The sequence below is a fragment of the Biomphalaria glabrata genome, chromosome 4, assembly GCF_947242115.1.
Source record: "Biomphalaria glabrata chromosome 4, xgBioGlab47.1, whole genome shotgun sequence".
Lineage (NCBI taxonomy): Eukaryota > Metazoa > Mollusca > Gastropoda > Planorbidae > Biomphalaria > Biomphalaria glabrata.
This window is the reverse complement of record NC_074714.1, coordinates 27,864,123-27,890,173: the sequence shown is the minus strand read 5'-3', so window position 1 is coordinate 27,890,173 and position 26,051 is coordinate 27,864,123. Positions and strand designations below refer to the sequence as shown.

At 34.4% G+C, this 26,051-nt stretch overlaps 1 protein-coding gene across 1 annotated transcript in view; it reads left to right on the top strand.

Moving 5' to 3' along the window:
• Positions 1–26,051, top strand: part of LOC106059535 (calcium-activated chloride channel regulator 3A-1-like) — a 376,089-nt gene that overhangs the window by 338,711 nt on the left and 11,327 nt on the right. Inside the window, exons 15-16 of the mRNA XM_056025932.1 lie at positions 7,078–7,251; positions 20,038–20,256. Coding sequence (XP_055881907.1) covers positions 7,078–7,251; positions 20,038–20,256 — 393 coding nt within the window. The remainder of the gene's footprint in view (positions 1–7,077; positions 7,252–20,037; positions 20,257–26,051) is intronic.

Sequence of the window (26,051 nt, the reverse complement as noted above, 5' to 3'; positions counted from 1 at the left end):
TAGGGCACCATGCATTTGGAAGAAATATCTAAAAAATGAAAAGCATATTACAAGAACTAAAGAATAAAATCACGTATCAAACAGCTTCGTTTCTACCAATAAAATGAACATACATCAATGAAATGCGAAACGTGTGTGTTTGTTCCAACACTGTTTAGAGCAATGCTAAATAAAATGAGACGTTGCCTGCATGAAGACATACAGTTCTGCACCAACGGTCGCTTATTAAATATATGAAATAAAAAGAACATTGTTACAGATCTGATTGCTCCTTCTTGTACACAAGAGCTGAAGCTTCAACTTACCGTCAATGAATTTGCTGAGGCTGCTGTCTCGTTTGGTCTGACTGTCAACGTAAAATAAAATTGAGCTATTGCTTTAGAAGTCCCCGAATAGAACTAACCCATTTCCACAATTAATGTTTTCGACCACTTTACGAACATGGGCGGCAGTGTCAAAATAACGCTTTTACATCTATTCTAGGTCTGGTATTTAAATCTGTTAAAACATAAACACACAAATGTCTTTATTTAAGTAAAAATAGATTCACATTTTTGTGTAAGCGGAAGTTTTTTTTTAAAGAAAACATAAGCTCCTCATTAACATTGAATTCATCAAACTAACATACATAGCTAAGTAACAATTAATAATGATCACTCATTTATTTGTAAAGATAATTTTCTGCTTGTTTCCTGTAATCTGGGTCTATAAAGTTTTTGTTAATTAGAAGATTGTGTTAATTAAGATCTAGATTCACAGTCAGTAATAAACGAACAATTACCATCAGCGTCATGGCGGAAAACATTTTATTATCTTGAACGAGGTTTCCATATCAACATCCCCTTTCTTTAAAAAAAATGTGTTATAATGCGTCCCCGACACATACACTCTCTAATAGTTTGGGCCCGTTAATATTAGTAGTACTTTTACTTATCCACCTCCCTCCCCTCCCCCACCCGGACGACAACAAAAAATTCAATTTAATTGTAATTGTTTATTTGACCCATTTGGATGTAGCGAAATGACAATAGATCTAGATTTATCTTTTCAATGCTATTAGGATTAATTGTTTTTCTTTTTTAGCGGCCCCCGTAAGGGGAAAAAGCCGCTATTAGGTTTGTGCAAAATGTCCGTCTGTCCGTCTGTCACACTCAGATCTCGAAAACTAGAAGAGATATGAAAAATATTATTTCATCATTAAATGCGGCTTGAAAAGTTTAGGTGCAACGGCTACTTTTGGTTTTCTAAAAGCAAACCGTTTAATTTATAAAATTAATTATGCAAGCGATTTTTTCAGAAAAAAACACCAATTCTAAAACAATTAGGTAAATGTAAGGGAGGCAATGTTACAATATGCTAACAAAGATGGACAATTTTTATGTATTTTCAGTATCACTAAGTCAAATATATTTATAAAATGTACAAGAAATGTTTACAACAAATATAAATAATAGTTAAAGGTGTTTTTTCTGGTCAACAAGCTGCTAAAATTAAAATAAAACATTTCTGTTTGTTTATAAAGGCTAATAATGCATTTTGTATGTAAATATCACGCACAATTTTTAAAATGGTCTTTTTATGCAGCGACTTTCGTGCAGTAGCGTAACGTCGTAACATGCAATGGCGCTAAACCAATTCCTTAAACTTTTAAAAAAAAATCAGATTTTATTTATTTTTTGTTTAGTGCCCCCATCCAAATAAAAGAAAATTATTTTTGTGCGTTTTGTCTGTTGGTCGGTCTGTTCGTCACGATTAGATTGACAAATAACACTAGAGGCTATTGTAAATCTGATTTAACCTTTAATATATCATTCAGAAATATTGCAATAGTTTTAAGTATCTATAATATGTTTTGTGAAAAACAAATCAATGCCAATGAATATTTGTTTGCTCTTCTAATTTATATTAGATTTTATTTCCATGCTTAAACGTTGCAAGAAACACATGATCTATAACATATTGTTCCGGTTTTTTATGTAAATAGCTTATAAATGCTAAATTAAAATATTTATACTGATTTATATTCCATTAACTATACAGTTGTTCCGGATATTGTTTTATAAAATATAAATTATGTCAAATGATTGTTTGAAATCGCATTATTGACTAATATTACACTTATATTCTTTGACACAACGTCACTATAGTTTATTTATCAATATCAATTGTTCCGAATTTTTAATTTAAAACAACTTTATGTCAAATAATTTTTTTTCAAAAATATCGATAATAAGTTATTCAGGATTTTAAAATAAGAAAGTAATTAACTAGAAACGACTATTGAAAATCAATTTTTAGACTTATTTTACAGTTAATTTTCTTGTCGAAACACAATAAAAGTTGTTTAATGGTAAATAATGTTCCGGATTTTGTTTCGAAAAAGAAATCGAACTTAATTACCTTAATTTTCTTACAAATCGTCGCCAAAAATGATCCGAATATTATATGAAAAATCTAATAACGCTAAAAAATGTTTGAAATCTCTCTTCTAATAAATAAAAAAAATAATTTTCTCATTTACGAAAATTGGTTGTTCCGGAGTTTTTATGAAAAATAGTTTAACATTTAACTTTCTAGCTAAAACGTTAGAAAATCTAATTATTGTTAATATTATGCTCCGATTTTTAAGGAAAACAACTTCCTAACACCAAAGTATGGTTTGAAAAAATCTCCATAAGGCTATGGTACATGTAATTTTCATAACAGACCATCCCACAAATTTAATTAACGGCATTTGATTAATCTGGAATTCTTATTTTCTCTCACTATAAATATATAAACATCCGGAACAATCTATTATAGAAACTTAAAACTAATGCGATGTTTCGGAAGGTTAATTAAATTTTAATCAGATTTTCAATAGCTTTTAGTCTTTTTTTTTCTCGCTATTAACATAACGGATAGACAGACTGACAGACAAAACAAAAAAAAAAGCTTCTTTAATCCGTTTACATATATATATATATATACTAGACATATGTTACCCGCGACCCGCGGGTCTTTATTTGCGCATTACTGTCGATATAGTCACTGAGAGTGTTTGTAAACAATTAAACGAAATAATAATGTAATAAGTAAAGCGAATGTGTTAATGTAAAAATAGTGTGAATGAAGCTATCAAACCAGAATAGCTAATAGGCTTAAATCCATTTAAAAAAAAAAATTAAAACATTTGCTTGTAGTCCTACATATATTTGATTAAAATTTGAGATGAATAGACTAAATTTTGTATTTTCATGTGTATAAAGTATAAAGTAGATCTTGAGGTAGACGTAGATCTAAATCTACACTAATCTAGAGTTCTGTGCTGCGCATGCGTGAACTTTTTTTCATGAATGAATATAGGCCTATCTCAACACGGCTACGCAGCTTTAGCGAACAGCGAACGAATATATTAAAAATGCTTTAGAAAAACAAATTTGAATGTTAATTGATTAAAATATGAAATGAATGGACAATAATTAGTATGTTTATGTGTTAAAGCATAAAACTATCTTTGCGAAAAGAAGTTTTATCATCTTAGAGTTCAATAAGAGTTTTAGACCTAGGCCTAGGAATAGACTCAGTAGAGAGATGTGTTAATGTGTAACCATTAGGTAATGTCTAATGAAATAATGTTCGCCAGGAAATCTGTAGTCACAGATATCAGGAACTAATTTATGTAAAAAATGCTTTTGGATAATCTAGTGGATTGGATTTAGATGTATGTTAAACGTAGCTAATGATCCTTTCACGTTATTTCTGTTTCGCTACGAAAATAAAATTAGTTTTGAGAAAATGGGTTTACCCGAAGGAAGTCGATACATTCTTATCTATTAAAAACGAAAAGAGCGATAGCTTTGTTAAATGAATGGGATTATAAAGTGAACAATTAAACGAAATAATGTTTAGTACGCGATTCATGAATGAATATAGATCTAGGCCTATCTCAACTCGGCTGCGCAGCTTTCGCAAACGAATGTAGCTTTAGAAAACCAAATTTGAATGTTTATTTGATCAAAATATGAAATGAATGGACTTTAATTAATACGTTTATGTGTTAAAGTATAAAACTATCTGTTCGAAGAGAAGTTTTATCATCTTAGAGTTGAATTAGAGTTTTAGATCTAGGGATGGGATTATAAAGTAAACAATTAAACGAATTAATATATAGTACGCGATTCATTACGGAATTGTCTAATGAAAGAATGTTCGTCAGGAAATCTGTAATCACAGATATAAGGAACTAATTAATGTAAAAAATGCTTTTGAAACACAAAATTGAAGGTTAATTTTATTATATAATGAAATCAATGGATCTTCTTTTGTATTTTCATGTGTCAAAGTAAAAAACTATCTGCGCAAAATGTATTTCTTAAAATTAGATCTAGGTCTAAATCCTTTCTATCTTTTCTAATGTCAACATTGTAGACATGGCCTAGATCCATAAAATACTATAGCTGTAATAGAGTCGGACAACATTATTTTTTTTTTAGGGTCTTACGTTTGTTTTAGGGCTACAATACATACACTAAGGTCTAAGTTGGTACCCAAGAAACATTCCTGCCAAGTTTTATCAAGATTGGTCAAGCGGTTTTGATGTCTATAAGTAACATACATCCATACCTACCCCTCACATTCTACTTTATAATATAAAGATATATATATATATTAAGTCTAACTAGCCCATCAAATGAAATGCTAAAAGAACTCACTCGGTGCACCAATGTCTATGAACCCTCGAGAAGCTGCTCGTATAGAAGACATTTTTTAGTCTAACTAGGACGTGTGACGTAATGGAATTTTTTTCCTTTGACGTCATATAGAGTCAATTCTTTAAATGAAATGCTAAAAGAAATCACTCGGTGCACCAATGTCTATGAACCCTCAACAAGATGCTTGTATAGAAGACAATTTTTAGTCTAACTAGGCCGTGTGACGTGGTGGATTTGTTTCCTTTGACGTCATATGGAATAAATTCTTTAAATGAAATGCTAAAACAACTCGGTATAGTAATGTTTATTAAACCTCGTAATGTTACTCGCATTTTAAAAAGACATAATAGCTAGATTTAGATCTAATCTAGATTTTTTACACTAGAGCTAGATTTTTTACAATAGATCTAGATTTTTTTCTTACACTAGAGCTAGATTTTTAAAACTAGATTTAGATTTTAAGTTCTAATTAAAATCATTATAGAATCTAGATTTAGAATTTCTTGGTCTAGTTTGGAATGTTTGTTGTTTTACATGTTTCGGATGTTCCTTCAGAGTTGTAGTCCAAACCTCCCGTAGGACGACGGGGTTAGGGTTTGAACCTGGGACCATCGATGAATTCAAACGACAGTTCAGCGCGCAAAACCGCACTACCAGACAGCCATGATTTAGACTAGATCAAGATCTATAATTTTAATTTCTAGGCTTAAAGTGTAGATTTTTATTTCTAAAGTCTAGATTGTCAATATGTCAATGTTGCAATGTTATAAAATACTAAAACTAATCTACTATTTTAATATTTCATATTGCAATTTGTCTATTAATTGATTATCTACTGTTTTTTTTATATAATTCTTATCTAAATTACATCTATATTATCCCAAATATATATTTTAGATCTAGATCTAGTAGATATAGATATTGAGAGTGCTAAATTAGTAGTATAAATTAGGTAGATTTACATCCTCATTCTAGTTCCATTTAAACCTAAATGAAAATGCTCAATACCAAAAGATTAATCGCTCTTCTGACATATTGTACATATCCGGTAGTTGTCATTCCGTAATGTGTAGGTATATTATCAATAGTAGGCTATTAGTTTGTAACCAATTTGTCATTAGATTAAGAGTAATGCCTGGTCGTGCGGTTAGCGCGCAGGACTGATTATCTCTACGGTCTAGGTTTCATACCCTGCTCGATGCCATCCTCAGTCGACCAGGGATCCGTCTCCCACGGGGGCCGCCTCTGAGTTTGTGTGGCAACACAAACTCTCTTTGTAATCTTGTTTTTTTTGACAATGTTACAAAGTACCATTTCTCTCTCTCTCTCTCTCTCTCTTTCTCTCTCTCTAAAAAAAAAAAGAAAAAGACTCTAGATGTATCTTTTTAATGCTATTAGTATCTAATTTTAAGCTTGACATTTATTATCTATTAGTATCTTCTTTTTTTTTACACAATATCTAAAAGGGAGTGGCAATGACGAAAGTTAGATTATATATATACATTTCTCATTTCCTATGGACTCGAAGATGACTATAAAGTCGAATGCTCGCTTTAAAAAGCCGGCCGGATACGTGGCATGGGTAGAATTGGTCAGTTGCAGATAGACCTGCTTCTTCTCCCAGCTTTTTGTTGGTTCGGCGCTCTTTCACCCTGGCCACTCTTCTTGCTTCAAATCTCAAGACTCCGAGACTCACATCTTCAAACCATGAGAAGCGATCAAGAGCTAGTGCTTCCCAGCTGAAAATGGAAACATTCTTATCCGCTAATGATCAGATCACAGACCTATATACATAGATTGTTATGTACATAACTCTTTTTCAAGCTGTAAATGAAGTCTAGGAAAATAAATCTTTTCTGTCTCAGTCGCGGATAAGAATTTATTTCCGGTTTCCAGTCTAGTAGTATATATAAGTCTATGGGGCTATTATATTATTAATCAGAGAACTATATATTTACGCAAATGTATGAAATAAAGCCATAAAGACATAATGTTTCAAAAATCCTAGATCGAAATAATTTAAGCCTATTGATTTTAATTATCTTATGATTTTAGATTGTACGTTTAAATAGATTTGATTATCTAGATCTTTCTAAATCTAGATTATGTATCTAGAAACTGCAATATAATAATTAGAAGACGAGAGTGCTCTTATTTTCGTTGTTCAATTACATAGGCTAGGGTTGCAAAAAAAAACTTCTGTTAACTACTTTACAAAACAACGCCTTGTTTCAGATTTTTTAAAGTTTTTCACCACATTTTGTTTAGTTATGAGATCTTCATGTCAAGTTTAATAGTCTTAGGTTAGTGTGATTTTTCATCTCTAATTCATGCAAATACATTTGTCATTATCTTGTTGTTTAAATTGTTCCTTATATTATAGGTACTGACATAATTAAAGATGATGGCGTTTATGCTGCCAGTATTATGCCTTCTGACCTACTTGGAGATGGTAGATATAATATCAAAGTTAAAGTAGTTGGCCAAGCTGGTGAGACTTCAGTTATCGTTGGTGCTACTGGAAGCTCGAGCAGAGCTCTTGAAGCTCAAGGCTCAGGTAATTTAACATCATATGACAGATGTAACAACTAACATACACTAAATAACCAAGTGAAAAAGAATGTGGCTTTTCATTTACATTCGGAAATCAGTGATAAGGTTACTGACATTCTAGAACAGTACCAGGTGACCAAGCCTCGCTCAGTTTAATAATTTCTTAAGGAAGTCATTTTGGGAATATTTGTGTAATTACGAAAATGAACGATCGCATAAAGACTATCAATCGGAAGAGTTGCTTTTGTGTTCTGTTAGTTCTAAATGTAATTGTACATGGCGATTAGAATAGAAAGTCTCTTAAGTCCTCCAACAGTGTAGAAGAACTACAGCCTACGTCGTGTCGTTTTATATTGCATCTTTTGGGTAAAACTATTCGACTATTATTGGTTTGGAAGAAAGTCTTCGCAGTGTAACTTCTCAAAATGTTAAAATCAGACATTTAATATTGCAATTATTATATTCGTTATGGCTTTAGTATGAAACATCAAGTGAGGCAAAATCTCTACGTTATAGAATAAAACATGCACTTTGTAACAAAGTAAAATGTCACATTTTTTCTTAGGCTTAAAAACATTGCGGGTTCTAACGTGAACAGGCAGGTGTCCGGATCTTCTCCATTTTCAGTTAGGTCTTCTCGGAGGCGTGATTGCAAGGTTTCCTTGTTTCCGATTACCTTCAGCCCTCGGTCACGGAGTTCTCGCCTCAGTTCTTTCAATTCAAGTTCATACAGCAGTTTCAGACGAGCCATAGTAGATCCGATCCCAATTCTTAAGGCCAGTTGTTATGTTTCTTCTACTATCCTGGCTCTCTTCAAACTGCAACCAAAAAGACACAACGAACTTAAAGAATCTCACAACTCAGGACTCCAAAGTATTAGTAACAGTTTAATTTCAAATACATCACAATTGGCAAAAACATTAACACTGACTTTCCAAAAACCTAGACTTGCTCCGGACTGACTTCACACACCGTGCTGTTTCTGACTTTGCCTCGTAGGCCTACTTGTCAAATTGCGAGGTAACGTGAAGTGTCTTATATAGGAAACCTACTGGCCTTCTAGAATCGGATGGAACGTCGCTTGACCACTCAGGTTAATTACATTCGCCGTGACTTGCGTGCGTAATATTTACATGATAGTACCTTGCCGAACTGGCGTGTACTGTCACTCGTCATGGTTGACCTCTCGTCTAGCGCTGACCTGGGGTGATTGGCGTTGTCTAAAAACACACAGAACTACCCCTATCTGTCTCACCACCAGGTTTATAACAGTATGTTTCATTTCCCCCGTATAGAGCCTCATCTAGCCTGTCCAATCATAATGTGTTTACATAGAGCATGTTAGGTGTGTGCGACATATGAGACTATAAAATGTATGTCAACACGGCTAAAGTCACATTTCGCTCCTATAGCAAACAAACGTATTAAAAATGCGTTAAAAATACACATTTAAAGGTTAATTTGATCAAAATATGAATTGAATGGACTATATTCAGTATGTTCATGTGTTAAAGTATAAATCTTTGCGTTCATGTGTTAAAGTATAAATCTTTGCGAAGAGTAAGATCTATCATCTTAGACGAATTAGATGTAGTAGATATAGGATTCGAGAAATTTTAAGCTCTGCGCATGCGTAACCTTTCAGTCTTGTCTTATGAAAGAAGCACGAGATGAATGGGATATAAAGTACGTCAGGACGTCTACATTCAAAGAAATAAGGAACGAATTTTTGTAAAAAATGCTTTTGTTACACAAATTTAAAGTTTAATTTTATTAAATAATGAGATCGATGGGCTATATTTTGTATTTTCATGTGTCAAAATAAAAAAACTATATTTGCAAAGTGTAGTTCTTAAAATTAGATATACGTCTTTTCGGTCTTGTCTCATGTAAACATGGCTATATGATCTAGATCCATGAAATAGTAATACTTTCATAGAGTTGGGCAACTTTTTTAGGGTCTTAAGCTTATTTTAGGGCTACTTTACACACGTTACTGTTCCATTTATTACCCAAGGAACATTTATGCCAAGTTTAACAAGATTGATCAAATGGTTTTGATTTCTTTTTGGGACATACTTTCTGCTTTATATTATAAATATAGATATTATTATGGCTGAATTCACAAAAAAATAAATTAAGTAAATGGGAACCTTGTGCCTCCTGCAGCCTGACAATATTAGAAATGTCAAGCTTTATATTAGCCTAAAGAAGACAACAGTCTTTTCTAGTGGCTACATCCAGTCTATTTCTTTGCCTACAGATTAAGTTTGATACGGCACTTATTCCAGTTGAACCATGTATGGTGACGGAAAAGCTAAAAACTTTCATTGTTGACCCACAGTTTTGGAATGTTACAAAAACATCTATTTTTTCCTGCAACTCAGTTGAAACATCAGTAACAGATGTTTATAAATTATCATTTATATTTAGTAATATTTGTAGTTATAAATCGCTGTTAATAAACAAAATGCAGGCTCAAGGCGCTGTGATAACATTACAAACATAAACACGAGAGCTAAAATAACAAACTAATCTAAAAAAGTTTGGCATCACTATAAGCGTTGAGTCCATTGAGCGCAGGGCTCTCTGAGGGACATATGTAGGGATAAGTTCACTAAGGTACATGGGCATTTCTTTATTGTAGATGCACTGATGTCAAAGTGTGGCCACCTTGTATTTGATTATTGCTTCACTGAAAGCCAATGGAGTGTGTGCAAGAGAGCAGTTTCAGAATCTCGTCTTATTTTCTGTAGGACTTTTCATGCAGCGTTGTTCTGAATTCACTGCAGTTTGTCGATTTGTCATCAGGTAAGCCTGCTATCACGGCAATGCATTAGTCAAGGCAAGAGTCAAGAGTTTGAATGCTACAGCTAACTTTTTTGTTGACTCTGTCGTCAAATATGGTCGGATCAGACCTAATCAGCGCAGCTGCATTTAAAGACCCTTGCAGATCTGACTTACGTGTGAGTCGAAAGATAGTGTCAAAGAAAACTCCAAGATTGCGATCTACATGAACAAAAATAACCTGACAGTTCGTAATAAAAAGGAAGTCCGTGCTTTCGACTTCTGTGATGTTGTTCCGAGTGCCAATCTTAATTATTTCTGTCTTGTCTTCGTTCATCTTCAGCTTATTCTCAACCATCCAGTTGCTCACTCTTGCAACAGTACCACTGATTTTTACTGCCAGAAGAGATATCTCTGAGGCTACTGAGGAATCGCATAGCTGTAAGTAATCGGCAAAGACTTGGTAAAACATGCCAGTTGGCTGTATGACACCGCTGAGTGGATGTCTTGGTTCAAGCTCTCAACTACAACTGACATTTCAAAATCTTGTATCATCTACCTCGTACTATATTTAGAAACAATCAATCTCGCTCCTTTTATGGAATTAACTTGCCACTTCTGTTCCAAAAAAGCAAGCTTGTTCCAAGAACTCGTCGACAATTAACCATGACCTTGCTTTGCAGGTGCTTGCAGAAAAAGAAAAATAAACAGCTGCTTTTTGATACTTGAAACATAATAAAGATCACAAAGTACTCAGAATGACAAAATACTAAGAATATATATATATATCCTTCTTCTTTCGAATTGAAGACCATCGAAAACTGAGAAGCGCGGAGACATATCCCCAGATGGAGCCATTCAAAAGGAAGGGAGGGAGATCATAAAGATATTGTTGTTTGTAGTGTGGATCATGGGCGAAGCTATTTTTTTTTTGAAGACCCCTGCCCACCACCCGCACCGATCATTCGTCACACCGCACCGATCTTTCGTCACACCGCACTAGTCTCGAGTCACATCGCACCAATCTTTCGTCACACCGCACCGATCTTTTGTCACATCGCACCAATCTTTCGTCAGACCGCACCAATCTTTCGTCACACCGCACTAGTCTCGAGTCACATCGCACCGATCTTTCGTCACACCGCACCAATCTTTCGTCACACCGCACTAGTCTCGAGTCACATCGCACCAATCTTTCGTCACACCGCACCAATCTTTTGTTACATCGCACCAATCTTGAGTCGCACCGCACCAATGTTTAGTCATACCGTATCACTTTATATTCTTATGATATTGTAATGGCTCTTAACCGCTCTACTTTCATTGTTTAACAAGTGACTATTAGATACTTCACATTAAGAAGAAATGTGTGCGTTTTACAGTTGCTGAAAAAACAAGGTTACAAAGACAGTTTGTGTGGAAACACAAACTCAAAATCGGCCTCCGAAGTAGTCTACCCAGGCAGACTTCCATATTTTCAGAAATAACATCCGAATGAAATTATATCAAAGACAAATGAGAGATAAGAATGGAGAAAGAAGGTTGACAGATCTTGTGTGGTGCCCCAACAGTACAGCAGATCAAAGGATAGGTGCAAGTGAATGCAAAGCTAGATGTGAACCTGGCCTAACTAGTTCCCCTTTCAGACCTTGTGGTCTGTAGGGCAGATGATGTAAAGTTCATCTGTTTTTGTGGCCTACGGTTAACGAATGTGTCATGTAGCCAGCACAACGACTAAACGCCTTTACTTTTCCCCAACTAATGTCAGGTACCCATTAGAGCTGGGTGGACTCAGAGGCGCCCAAGGATTCCAATGTTGAAAATCCCAGTCTTCACCACGATTTGAACCTGGGACCCGGTTCTGAAGCCAAGCGCTTTACCTCTCAGCTACCGTGCCTCTCCTGGCCTAACTGAAGTCTTACAATTGATGTAATTGTTTTGAATAGGCTCAATCTCTTTTTTTTTTTTTTTGGTGAAGAAATTACAATTCATTTAATATCTACTAATTTGAAGTCATTTTCAAAAAAATAAAACATGAGTGGTCAAGAAATGACAATTCTTATAATATCTACTAATTTGTAGTCATTTTCAAAAATAAAACATGAGTGGTCAAGAAATTACAATTCATTTAATATCCACTAATTTGTAGACATTTTCGGTTAAGAAATTACAATTCATTTAATATCTACTAATTTGACAACGCTAAGGTTGTCAATTGTAGTCAAACTGAATTTAAGTCATCTTATCTTGTAGACATTTTCAAAAAAAAAATTAAACGTAGCAAAAAGAACTCTGTAGTGTAATTGTATCCAATTAGTTTATGTTTCCCTTTAAGCACTTTGCATTTGTCATTGTCATTTTATGGCTAAAGGGGAAATAATGTATTGAACTTGGTGGTAGTACGAAGAGAAAAAAGTGACTGATTTCATCCTAAGCTTCCATTCTGTCTCGTCAAATAGTATTTTAGACATATAATAATATTTAATTTTACACAACAGAACAACATCTTTTTTATGAAGTAATACAGAGAAAAAAGACTTCCTTGATAAGTAAACTCAGTATTATTGTTTTAACAGTAACAATCTTCAACATAAATGAGTTCATTAACAAAGCTGCAAAGCAACATTAACAATCTTTTAGGAAATTGACTTTGAAGCAATGCTATGTTCCCAGGTAGTAGCAAGTAATTAGGCAAGGCTAGCCAATACAGTTTAATACAGCTGCCCTGTATGCCTTATGTATTTAAAAAAGACAGGGAACAGGTTAATCCCTCTCACGACAATTTTTTAAAGGTCTCCTTGAGATGTAAGAGGGCTACTCTAGCATCATCAAGGAGGTCATTGAGTCTGTTGGAGCTACTCCAGGATAGTTAACCAAGCAAAGGTACTGCTGTATCACAATTGTTCAGGGTTCTGTTAGGGTCATGTGTAAATTATTTCAGGATAGGGATGTCGATTAAAGATTCTTTTTCTCTCATTACGAGGGGTTTAAAAAAAAAACTTTAAAAAAAATTTAAAAATTAATAAATAAATAAAAAATAGTTAATTTGTCTTAAATTATTACATTATTCATAAAAGATTCTTGACTTTCAATTGTCTGCCCTTGTCTTTATTCTTTAGGATTATTGGTTTTGGTTAGTTTTGTTTCTAGTCTCTTCGCAGGCTCCATTCAGTTACGTCTTGTTTTCTTGTTCCTTTGTTTCCCAGTATGTCTATGACGAAGCTGCCGCTAAGATATAGACATTGTCATAGTGTTCTTGTTACGTTTCCACGGGCTTGCCGTGTTCTGTGAGTGTTGTACAGACACACTTGATGTTGACTTGTGACATGCTCTCCGCTCATGTGATCAAAGAGGACGTAACCGCGAGGGAGAAATAATTCTTCAAAAGTGTTGACTTCCCTTTAAAAGACAGAGTTTTCCATAGATAAATAAAGTTCAATTTGATTCCTGTCCTGCATCTCTCAGCCCAAACTCTCTTTAACCCAGGTACATACACACTCTCACACACTCGCATAACCACTTAAACTAATTTACATAATACCAATAGAGTAACTTTACAGATTGATTACAGTATTTAGATTTTTATCTCTGAGGTCTGACAATTTAGTCAAGGACAATAAATTATACAATAATTACAATTTCTATCTAACCAGTATAGTTATCAATTCTATATTCAATTATTTTTCTAAATATTATCTCTAGATTATAAGGATTTAAAGATAGATTGTTATTAACAACTTTAATTCTACTGTGCCACACAAGACTTCTGTATTCACTCACTATTATTAGATTAAATTTATGAATCATCTTACTTTTGATTTTAGGCAATTTATTTAAAACAATAGCTAGGTTAAGATTAACATTGGTGTTACAGTTTGCCTCTAGTAGGACTTTCATAGTGCATCTAACATTATCAAATATTTTACATTTTAAAAACATATGGCTTTCATTGTTACCATTATCTATGTGACATAAAACACATGTGTGTACATTTCTTTTCTTACTTCCTACAGGGGTCATCCCGAAGATTAGTCTGTATGTTCTTTCTCTGGCTTTGGGTGTAATGTGTTTGCTGTGTAGATTTATAAAAGTGTCTCTGAAATCTATTACACCTAACTCTCTACTCCATTTGATCCTATTAAATAATCTTTCTTGTAACTGTTTCTTAAGTGTTGTATATGTGTCTTTTAATTTACTGTGTATTAGATGTTCATTGCCTGGAAGTATTCTTGATATGGATCTGTAAAATGGATTTGTGTTTGTACCAAAGTGGTGTGGGGTGTCATTTTTTATTGGAATTATTTTATTTAACCTTAAGCCGTAGTAGTATATTATCAATGGAAAATTGTTTGGGTTCTTGGCTACTTGTCCTATGTATTTTAATTTAAGTGCTAGTATTTTGGTTCTGATGTCCTGTAAGTTTATACCCCCATCCTCTTTGTTTTGTGTGTTTAATGTTCCTGATAGTGCTTTTAAATATAAAATTCCTAATGATTGTGTTTATGCTTGTTATAAAAGTTGGTGAGGTTCTGTGATGTTTGCTAAATAAACTATCTTCGGGATGACCAGGTTGTTTACTAGTATTGCTCTACCAAATATAGTAGTTGCAGCATAATGAAATCTTTTAAGTGTATTTTCCCACTGCTGTGTGTGGTAATATGTTGGGTTGCTTGTCCACGTGATGCCGCATATTTTAATTTCCTTCTCTATTTTAAGGTTAAAGGGGATGTTTGAGGGGATTGTCCACCTGCCCAATCCCATAATACAAGATATATTTATGTTGATTTTTGAACCGCTTGTCCTCCCAAATTGAATAAACTTATCTATGATTGCGGCTATGTCTTTTTCTGAGGAGGGAAAAAGGGTGGTGTCATCAGCGTATGCTTTAACTTTAACTACGGGCGTGGGGCCTGGGATTTTTATCCCAGTGATTCCACTATCTAGCCTGATGGTTTCTAAAAGGGGTTCTAGACAAAGGGTGTATAAAAAGGGAGAAAGGGGACACCCTTGTCTAACAGATCTTCTAATAGGGATACTGCCACTAAGGGTTTGGTTTATTATGAGTTTGCTTGTGGCATCAGTGTAAACTAGCTTTATGTATTTCTTCATTCTTCCATCTATCTTCGTCTTGTCTAGTATTTTGAAAAGGTAATCATGGTCTATTCTGTCAAAGGCTTTTTCCTGGTCAATAGAAAAGAGGGCTGCTTTCAAGTCTTTGTCTTTACAGAAATATATAATGTCTCTTAAAAAATGGTTTAGTTCGTCGATGTTTTTGTCTGGGTTGCTACAGTATTGGTCCTGTCCTATTAAGTGTGGTATGAGGGGTTTTAGTCTTAAAAAAATCATTTTCGTCAGGAGTTTGTAGTCGGTGTTTAGAAGTGAGATCGGTCGAAAGTCGCTAGGTGAGGTGTTGTTTTCTTGTTTTTTTGGTAGAAGTGTGATGTATGCTTAGTTGAAATCTCTAGGTAACTGTTCTGTCACTAACATGTCGCTGTATAGATTTAATAGTAGGGGTCCTATTTGGGGAAAAAAAGGCTTTGTAAAATTCAAACGTCAGACCGTCTGGGCCAGGGGATTTGTTGTTTTGTGTTGTATCTAAAGCAGCCCTCAGTTCGTCTAGCGTAAAGGGATCGTCTGTCTCTATCTGTTCTGTCATTGGTATTTCTTTGCAGTTCTGTAAAAATACGTTTGTATGTTGTCGTCCGTCTGTTCCTTGTCATACAAATTAGTAAAGTGTTTCGTAAATGTGTCTGTTATTTTGTCCAGATCGTGTATAGTTTTTCCTTTACTATCAACAATGTTGTCAATAGTTCTGTCAATTTGAATGTTTTGTTCTGCAGATAAAAAAAGTTTGTTAGGCCCTTCGGTTATTTTTTTACTTTTGCACCTCAATTCCGCTCCTTTGTATTGATAGTTAAATAGTTCTTCTAATTGTGTTAGTATATGTATTTTGGCTGCTTCGTCTTCTTCGTGTGTTAGTAAATTTTTAAGTCTTTCCTCTTCTTTTTTTCCTTTTTGAGTTGACTAGTGTGGCCAGTATTTGGCTTTGCTGCTTAATGGAGCTTTTAATTAGCGTCCATATTTGTGTGACTTTGAAATGGGGTGTGTTTGAGTCATGTATTATATTTTTCAGGAGGTTTGCGATTATTTTTAAGTAGAGCGGGTCATTTAGGAGGTCGTTGTTAAGTTTCCAGATCGGTGTTTTTTGTTTTTTTCTTTTTTAGTTTTGGGTTCAGCAGTTCCACTAAGACTCCTTTGTGGTCTGTATATTGTAACGTCTCTACGAGATGTGTTACACTTTTTGTTTCGCACGCCCTTGGCACATACACTCTATCTATCCGTGTTTCTATTTGTTGTGCCTTGTCCCTGAACGTGGTGACCCGGCCCGTGACCTCTACTTCTCTATAGGCATCTACTAACCGGAAAGCCTTGATGACTCCCCCCAAATAGTCATGCGTTTTAATTTTTACATGAGGAGCAGGACCCTCTGTGTTCGTGTTTTGCTTGTCTAATTGGGAATCAATGTAATTTAAATCACCCCCTATCAAATTTTCTCCTACGTACTGAGTGTGTAGAATGTCACTTAGCTTTCCAAAAGAACTCGTGTTTCTCTTTTTTTTTAGCGGGTGCATAAATGTTGACTAACGTGTATGTGTGTTTTTGTGAGCTTGTCCTAATTATTACTATCCTCCCGCTATTGTCTTGATATGAGTGTGTGATTGAAAACCTATTGGATGTTTGTAAAATGGCTGTCCCTCTTGGCTTTCTACCTAAACTAAAATAACCCTCCCGGAGGCCCATAAGAGAGACTGCTTTTTTGGCCTTGTACTCTAACTGTGTGTTGGTCTCTTGCAGAAAGATAAAATCTGGCTTGTATTTCCTTGTGAGGTGTGCTATGTATGTGTGTTTATTGTTAAGCCCTCTGATGTTGAGTGTCAAAATTTTGATGTCTGCCATGAGTGTGTGAGATTGGTTTGCGTGTTTGTTATTCTATTGTGTGTGTATGCGTTTTATCTTTAAGATTTGCTTTGTTGTTTATGTGTTTGAATGTGTGTTAGAGTCCTCGCCCTCATCTATGACTAGCACTGACGGGGAGTCTGGAAAGTTCAGCTCGAGCTTGAACTGTTCTTCCTCTCTTTTCTCCTCCTCTACCCGGGGATCCTCGTTTAGATCCTCTGATGAGGAAGAGAGAGAGAGGGACCTCTTTCTTGTTATTTTGGTTGGGGTGGTGGGTGCTGAACTTGCCTCTCCAGATGATTTAATTTTTTTACTTTGCTTAGATTTGTTTTCAGGGCTGTTAGGTGGGGAGGGGGGAGACCACTTGGAGTAGCTCCTATAGCTTCTATTTTTCCCCCTCCTTTACTGCTTTCAACCATTGTGGACACTGGTTTGACCAGTGCTGATCCTGTCCGCAATGCCAGCACTGTTGTCTACGTCCCGGGATGGTCACGAGGACCCTGTAGGTCCTCGGATCATCCTCGTATCGTAACTGAATATAATGGAGGAGTTCAGTCTGTTTGCGGATTTTTATCCAAGCCGCCCACTTATCTGAGTTGCCTAGCTTTATTGGCTCTATCTTGGAGCCTTCTTCTGCAAAGGCTCCAAAGATTTCTCCTATCTTTGATTTGTTTATGGTTGGTGCTACCCAGTGAAGGGTAACCCTGATTTTTTCGTCTTCTAAGGTACAGACATCTACCTTGAAGTCCTTATCATTCCCGAATGATTTCCCTAGTATACGGGTTCTCACTCGGGCGGATGTTGGGACCAGGAACCAGACAAAGGGGTTCTCGAAGCGATAGAGAGAACTCACTTCGTCCGGTGTTTATCACAAGTACAGAGACAGAAAAGAAACGATAACTACACTACAAACTACACAGTACTTTACTACACAATCCTCGCGCCGTCCACTCTAAACAGTAACACACAAAATCCACAGAATCGCAAAGAAAAACCACAGAAACACAAGTAATCCACAGAATAAATCCTCAAGTGTTAGCTACTTAACCCCTAAAACGCGTATTGTAGTTTAGCCTCTAAACATCAGAATTGTAATTCCACTTTGTTTGCACCCCACTGAAAAACAACTCAGCACTAAGCTTAAAAATCTCTTATTCGAATCCTTATAAATTTTTATTTTTTTTTATGGAGGGTGGCTATATTATAAATATATAAGAAAATGAAGTTTATAAGATTACTATTCGTTTTAAATTAGGTCTAACTTATAATGCATACTAATTAGCTTTTTCTCTTTAAAAAACTGCTTGCATAAGTGATTTTAAAAATTAGATTTTTCGCTTTCAGAAAAAACAAAAGTAGCCGTTGCATCAGAACTATGAATGGTCTAAAATATTGTGAAGTCGGATTTTCACTATCTTTTCTAGTTTACGAGATAATTTCTTCTATCTTCTGTCATAACTTTAACCAGTCATTGCAAACGTGCGTAATTCCACACATCTGGAAAACTTCAGAAATCATACCAGTGCCTAAGAAACCAAAAATAGATTGCTTAAATGATTTCCGCCCAGTAGCACTAACACCTATTGTTATGAAATGTTTTGAAAAATATATGCTTAAACAACTTGTAGCAAAAGTCAATAACAGCCTAGACCCTCACCAATTTGCGTACAAAGCAGCTAGAGGAACTGAGGATGCCATTCTATTGCTTTTGGACCAGCTTTATAAGCATCTCGATATACCCAAAACATATGCACGAGTCATCTTCGTAGATTTCTCCTCGGCTTTCAATACCATACAGCCACATCTAATGATAAACTAACTGAGTAACTTAAATGTAAGCCCTTACTTACAAGCATGGGTTCTAAACTTTTTAACCCAACGGCCCCAGTATGTTAAAGTCAACAACATCAAATCGTCAACTCGAGTACTATGTACGGGTGCTCCACAAGGTTGTGTACTTTCTCCTGTACTATACACTCTTTACACTAATGACATAAGAAGCATCTATGACTCAGTTAAACTCATTAAATTCGCTGATGATACTGCCATAGTCGGTCTTATTTCAGGAGACGAAACTCAGTATCGAAGCTCGATAGAAGAGTTTACAAACTGGTGAACCGACAACTTTCTAGAACTGAATGTAACAAAAACTAAAGAACTTATAATAGATTTTAGAAAGAAAAAACAAACTATACGTGAACTGCAAATAAACACTACATCTATAGAACAAGTAAAAGCATATAAATATCTAGGCGGGATCATCAACAACAAGCTTTCATGGGAAGACCACCTTGGAACTCTGACAAAGAAAACAGCCCAGCGACTCTTTTTTCTATACAAACTCAACAGTTTCAAATTAAACAAGAAGATCCTTGAGACATTTTACGGCGCGACTGTACATAATCTGCTAACATACGGAATAACTTGTTGGCAAGGCAACGCCTTATCTAAACTGTTAAAAAAGCGTCAAAAAATACACTCACAACATTACCACATTTAAAGGAACTTTTTGAACAAACGTGCCTAAGAAAATTCGAAAAAATCTTGGAAGACAACGGCCACCCGCTCCATCAGAACTACGCCAGGTCGTCGCGAAGTGGGCGACTGCTGTCAATCAAAACAAGAACGGAGCGGTACAAAAACTCGTTCGTACCTCACTCTGTCAGACTCTATCACCGCCACTCATTGATCAGGGAACATAAAATGCACCAAGATACCTGTGTGTAGTCGCTGAATGAACTCTTTATGTTGTCTGTTGTATTTATGTGTATTTTTCTGTTGTGTTGTCTTTATATGAGAAACAAGTCCTTGTAATCACAACAAATTTCCGTAAGGATCAATAAAGCAGTCTTAGATTTAGTCTTAGTCTTAGACGGACAGACATTTCCCACAAAACTAATAGCGTCTTTTCCCCTTTCGGGGGCCTCTAAAAAAGTGAGTTACAAATGCATATGCAATGCACTTTATATCAAGAAAAAACGCTTTATATTTCTTTTTATTTTTTTAACATAATACAATTTTTATTTTAAGATTATTCTTTTAACAGGTCAGTATTTAAGTACAGAAACAGAGGCTGTAGAAAACTTTCAGAGAGTTACCTCCGCTGGTGAATTTAGATTACGAGGCTTTCCGCCTTTAGAAGCGGTGAACGATAAAATGCCACCATCTAGAATAACTGATCTTCGTGTTATTTCCTTCAATCTTGAGACCTCCGTTGCTATACTTCAATGGACCGCTGTTGGTGGAGATATGGAAAGAGGAAAAGGTACAATAATTATTGACATAATCATTAGGATTCATTTAAGATTGAAATGTAATCAGTTTTTTACATTAATACTAATTTTTTTAGTGCATACATTAACTTCCAAAGGAAAAAACAATTTTATACATGAACTCAGATAAATAATATACATACATATATCTGAAAGTCATTGTAAATAACAGGTTTTCGTAGGAAGAACATCTTGAAAACATGGCAAAGAAAGCGGCTTCTTATACAATTTTAATAGCCTTACATTACAAAAGAACATCTTTGCTAATTTTGACTTTCCGACAATACAAAACCTATATTATATTAATTACTAGACATATGTTACCCGCGACCCACGGGTCTTTATTTGCGCATTATTGTCGATATAGTCACTGAGAGTGTTTTGTATACAATTAAACGAAATAATAATGTAAATATAAAGCGAATGTGTCAATGTAAAAATAGTGTGAATGAAGCTATTAAATCAAAATAGCTAATAGGCTTAAATCCATTTTTTCAAATTAAAACATTTGCTTTTAGGCCTACATATATTTGATTAAAATTTGAGATGAATAGACTTAATATTGTATGTTCATGTGTTAAAGTATAAAGTAGATCTTGAGGTAGACATAGATCTAAATCTACACTAATCTAGAGTTAAAAATTGGCTATTAAAGAGTTCATTCTGTGTTGCGCATGCGCGACCTTTTTTCATGAATGAATATAGGCTTATCTCAACACGGCTACGCAACTTTAGCGAACAGCGAACGAATGTAATAAAAATGCTTTAGAAAAACAAATTTGAATGTTAAATATATTAAAATATCAAATGAATGGACAATAATTAGTATGTTTATGTGTTAAAGCACAAAACTATCTTTGCGAAAAGAAGTTTTATCATCTTAGAGTTCAATAAGAGTTTTAGACCTAGACCTAGGAATAGACTCTGTAGAGAGATGTGTTAATCATAATATGTAGCCAATTGGTATTGTCTAATGAAAGAATGTTCGCCAGGAAATCTGTAGTCACAGATATCAGGAACTAATTTATGTAAAAAATGCTTTTGAAACACAAAATTGAAGCTTAAATTTATTATATAATGAAATCAATGGATCTTCTTTTGTATTTTTCATGTGTCAAAGTAAAAAACTATCTGCGCAAAGTGTGTTTCTTAAAATTAGATCTAGGTCTAAATCCTTTCGATCTTTTCTCATGTCAACATTGTTAACCATGGCCTAGATCCATAAAATACTATAGCTGTAAAAGAGTCGGAACACTTTTTTTTTTTTTTTGAGGGTCTTAAGTTTGTTTTAGGGCTACAATACATACACTACGGTCTAAGTTGGTACCCAAGGAACATTCCTGCCTAGTTTTTTCAAGATTGGTCAAGCGGTTTTGATGTCTATAAGTAACATACATACATACATACATACACCTCACATTCTACTTTATAATATAGATAAGCGTAAATACCACTGACTGACTGATTGATTAATTAGTGAATGTATCAAGAGATGTCAGCAACTGCCAAACAGATTCCTTCTACCTCCTTGCTTTTATATAAGAAACGGTTTTGACAAATACCAGGATGTCAGGGAGAAATTTTTTAGAACACACACCTTGAATGTCGACCCCGGGAAGGTACTTCGCTTTGTCCGGGAGGTGGGGTTGTCTACGAAGATCTGATTTTTGAACTGTGAACATATAATATTTACATAAGATTTTTACCAAATTATTAAATTTTTACTACCTTTACTATTTTAACTGTAAATAGACCTTGTTTTAATGATTTAACTGTATAGAATTTAGCCCTTGTTATGTAAAGGGAGAGTGATCCTTAAAGGAATACGGGCACGAGATGGCCCAAATTGTGCCGATGTGCCTAAACTCAAAACTCAAACTTTCTATCAAATCTTTGTATTTTATTGTGGGTATTTCCCCAAAACACCGCATATCAAGCATAAATGAATGAGTGATTGGCAATGTATTCAATTCCAAAGCTTAAGGATGAATGCAGTGTTTCACATGGCCACGCATGCGACCTGCATATTTTCCCCAGATGCAGACAATGTCGTTGTCGTCGGAGGTCCAAATGTTATTTTCTCTTCTGACCATTTCTTCTACAAGGGCTTATCTTTGGGCCTCTAATGTATGTCCCGCGGCATTCGCAAGAGCTCTCTGTCTCTTTCAGATGCCATCTGCTGCCAGATACTTTCCTCTTTGCCAGTGGGGGGCGAAGTAGTATCTGAGTTATCATTATAGTACTTATGGGAGGCACCACTGTTACGTCGTTCTCTTTAAAGCTCGCCCCCCCCCCCAAATCGCCTGCAACATGTGGTCGTCTCCCAAGCGGGATAGGTGTCCGACCCAGAACGGCTGTCGAATACAAATGTTTAATAACGTATTTTTATCGGCCGCTATTAGTTCTGTGTGGTCTGTCTGTCCATCCCGTTTAGATTGAACAAACTAAAAAGATACTTAAAGCATGGATACTCCTGTCTGTGAATGATATTCTACCTAAGGCACGGGTGGGCAGCCTTTTCCTATCAAGCGCCGCATTACAAAACTTTTGGGAATGGGGTCCGCATATATATATATATATATATACTAGACATATGTTACCCGCGACCCGCGGGTCTTTATTTGCGCATTACTGTCGATATAGTCACTGAGAGTGTTTGTAAACAATTAAACGAAATAATAATGTAATAAGTAAAGCGAATGTGTCAATGTAAAAATAGTGTGAATGAAGCTATCAAACCAGAATAGCTAATAGGCTTAAATCCATTTAAAAAAAAAAATTAAAACATTTGCTTGTAGTCCTACATATATTTGATTAAAATTTGAGATGAATAGACTAAATTTTGTATGTTCATATGTATAAAGTATAAAGTAGATCTTGAGGTAGACGTAGATCTAAATCTACACTAATCTAGAGTTCTGTGCTGCGCATGCGTGAACTTTTTTTCATGAATGAATATAGGCCTATCTCAACACGGCTACGCAGCTTTAGCGAACAGCGAACGAATATATTAAAAATGCTTTAGAAAAACAAATTTGAATGTTAATTGATTAAAATATGAAATGAATGGACAATAATTAGTATGTTTATGTGTTAAAGCATAAAACTATCTTTGCGAAAAGAAGTTTTATCATCTTAGAGTTCAATAAGAGTTTTAGACCTAGGCCTAGGAATAGACTCAGTAGAGAGATGTGTTAATGTGTAACCATTAGGTAATGTCTAATGAAATAATGTTCGCCAGGAAATCTGTAGTCACAGATATCAGGAACTAATTTATGTAAAAAATGCTTTTGGATAATCTAGTGGATTGGATTTAGATGTATGTTAAACTTAGCTAATGATCCTTTCACGTTATTTCTGTTTCGCTACGAAAATAAAATTAGTTTTGAGAAAATGGGTTTACCCGAAGGAAGTCGATACATTCTTATCTATTAAAAACGAAAAGAGCGATAGCTTTGTTAAATGAATGGGATTATAAAGTGAATAATTAAACGAAATAATGTTTAGTACGCGATTCATGAATGAATATAGATCTAGGCCTATCTCAACTCGGTTTCGAAGCTTTCGCAAACGAATGTAGCTTTAGAAAACCAAATTTGAATGTTTATTTGATCAAAATATGAAATGAATGGACTTTAATTAATATGTTTATGTGTTAAAGTATAAAACTATCTGTTCGAAGAGAAGTTTTATCATCTTAGAGTTGAATTAAAGTTTTAGCTCTAGGGATGGGATTATAAAGTAAACAATTAAACGAATTAATATTTAGTACGCGATTCATTACGGAATTGTCTAATGAAAGAATGTTCGTCAGGAAATCTGTAATCACAGATATAAGGAACTAATTAATGTAAAAAATGCTTTTAAAACACAAAATTGAAGGTTAATTTTATTATATAATGAAATCAATGGATCTTCTTTTGTATTTTCATGTGTCAAAGTAAAAAACTATCTGCGCAAAGTGTATTTCTTAAAATTAGATCTAGGTCTAAATCCTTTCTATCTTTTCTAATGTCAACATTGTAGACATGGCCTAGATCCATAAAATACTATAGCTGTAATAGAGTCGGACAACATTATTTTTTTTTTAGGGTCTTACGTTTGTTTTAGGGCTACAATACATACACTAAGGTCTAAGTTGGTACCCAAGAAACATTCCTGCCAAGTTTTATCAAGATTGGTCAAGCGGTTTTGATGTCTATAAGTAACATACATCCATACATACCCCTCACATTCTACTTTATAATAGATATATATATATACTAGACATATGTTACCCGCGACCCGCGGGTCTTTATTTGCGCATTACTTTCGATATAGTCACTGAGAGTGTTTTGTAAATAATTAAACGAAATAATAATGTAATAAGTAAAGCGAATGTGTCAATGTAAAAATAGTGTGAATGAAGCTATCAAATCAAAATAGCTAATAGGCTTAAATCCATTTTTTTTTTCAAATTAAAACATTTGCTTGTAGGCCTACATATATTTGATTAAAATTTGAGATGAATATACTAAATTTTGTATGTATTTTGTTCATGTTTATAAAGTATATATTGAGGTAGACATAGATCTAAATCTACACTAATCTAGAGTTAAACATTGGCTTTTATAGAGTTCATTCTGTGCTGTGCATGCGTGACCTTTTTTCATGAATGAATATAGGCCTATCTCAACACGGCTACGCAGCTTTAGCGAACAGCGAACGAATGTATTAAAATGCTTTAGAAAAACAAATTTGAATGTTAATTTGATTAAAATATGAAATGAATGGACAATAATTAGTATAGTTATGTGTTAAAGCACAAAACTATCTTTGCGAAAAGAAGTTTTATCATCTTAGAGTTCAATAAGAGTTTTAGACCTAGGCCTAGGAATAGACTCAGTAGAGAGATGTGTTAATGTGTAACCATTAGGTAATGTCTAATGAAATAATGTTCGCCAGGAAATCTGTAGTCACAGATATCAGGAACTAATTTATGTAAAAAATGCTATTGGATAATCTAGTGGATTGGATTTAGATGTATGTTAAACGTAGCTAATGATCCTTTCACGTTATTTCTATTTCGCTACGAAAATAAAATTAGTTTTGAGAAAATGGGTTTACCCGAAGTCGATACATTCTTATCTATTAAAAACGAAAAGAGCGATAGCTTTGTTAAATGAATGGGATTATAAAGTGAACAATTAAACGAAATAATGTTTAGTACGCGATTCATGAATGAATATAGATCTAGGCCTTTAACTCGGCTTCGCAGCTTTCGTAAACGAATGTAGCTTTAGAAAACCAAATTTGAATGTTTATTTGATCAAAATATGAAATGAATGGACTTTAATTAATATGTTTATGTGTTAAAGTATAAAACTATCTGTGCGAAGAGAAGTTTTATCATCTTAGAGTTGAATTAGAGTTTTAGATCTAGGGATGGGATTATAAAGTAAACAATTAAACGAATTAATATTTAGTACGCGATTCATTACTGAATTGTCTAATGAAAGAATGTTCGTCAGGAAATCTGTAATCACAGATATAAGGAACTAATTAATGTAAAAAATGCTTTTGAAACACAAAATTGAAGGTTAATTTTATTATATAATGAAATCAATGGATCTTCTTTTGTCTTTTCATGTGTCAAAGTAAAAAACTATCTGCGCAAAGTGTATTTCTTAAAATTAGATCTAGGTCTAAATCCTTTCTATCTTTTCTCATGTCAACATTGTAGACATGGCCTAGATCCATAAAATACTATAGCTGTAATAGAGTCGGACAATTTTATTTTTTTTGAGGG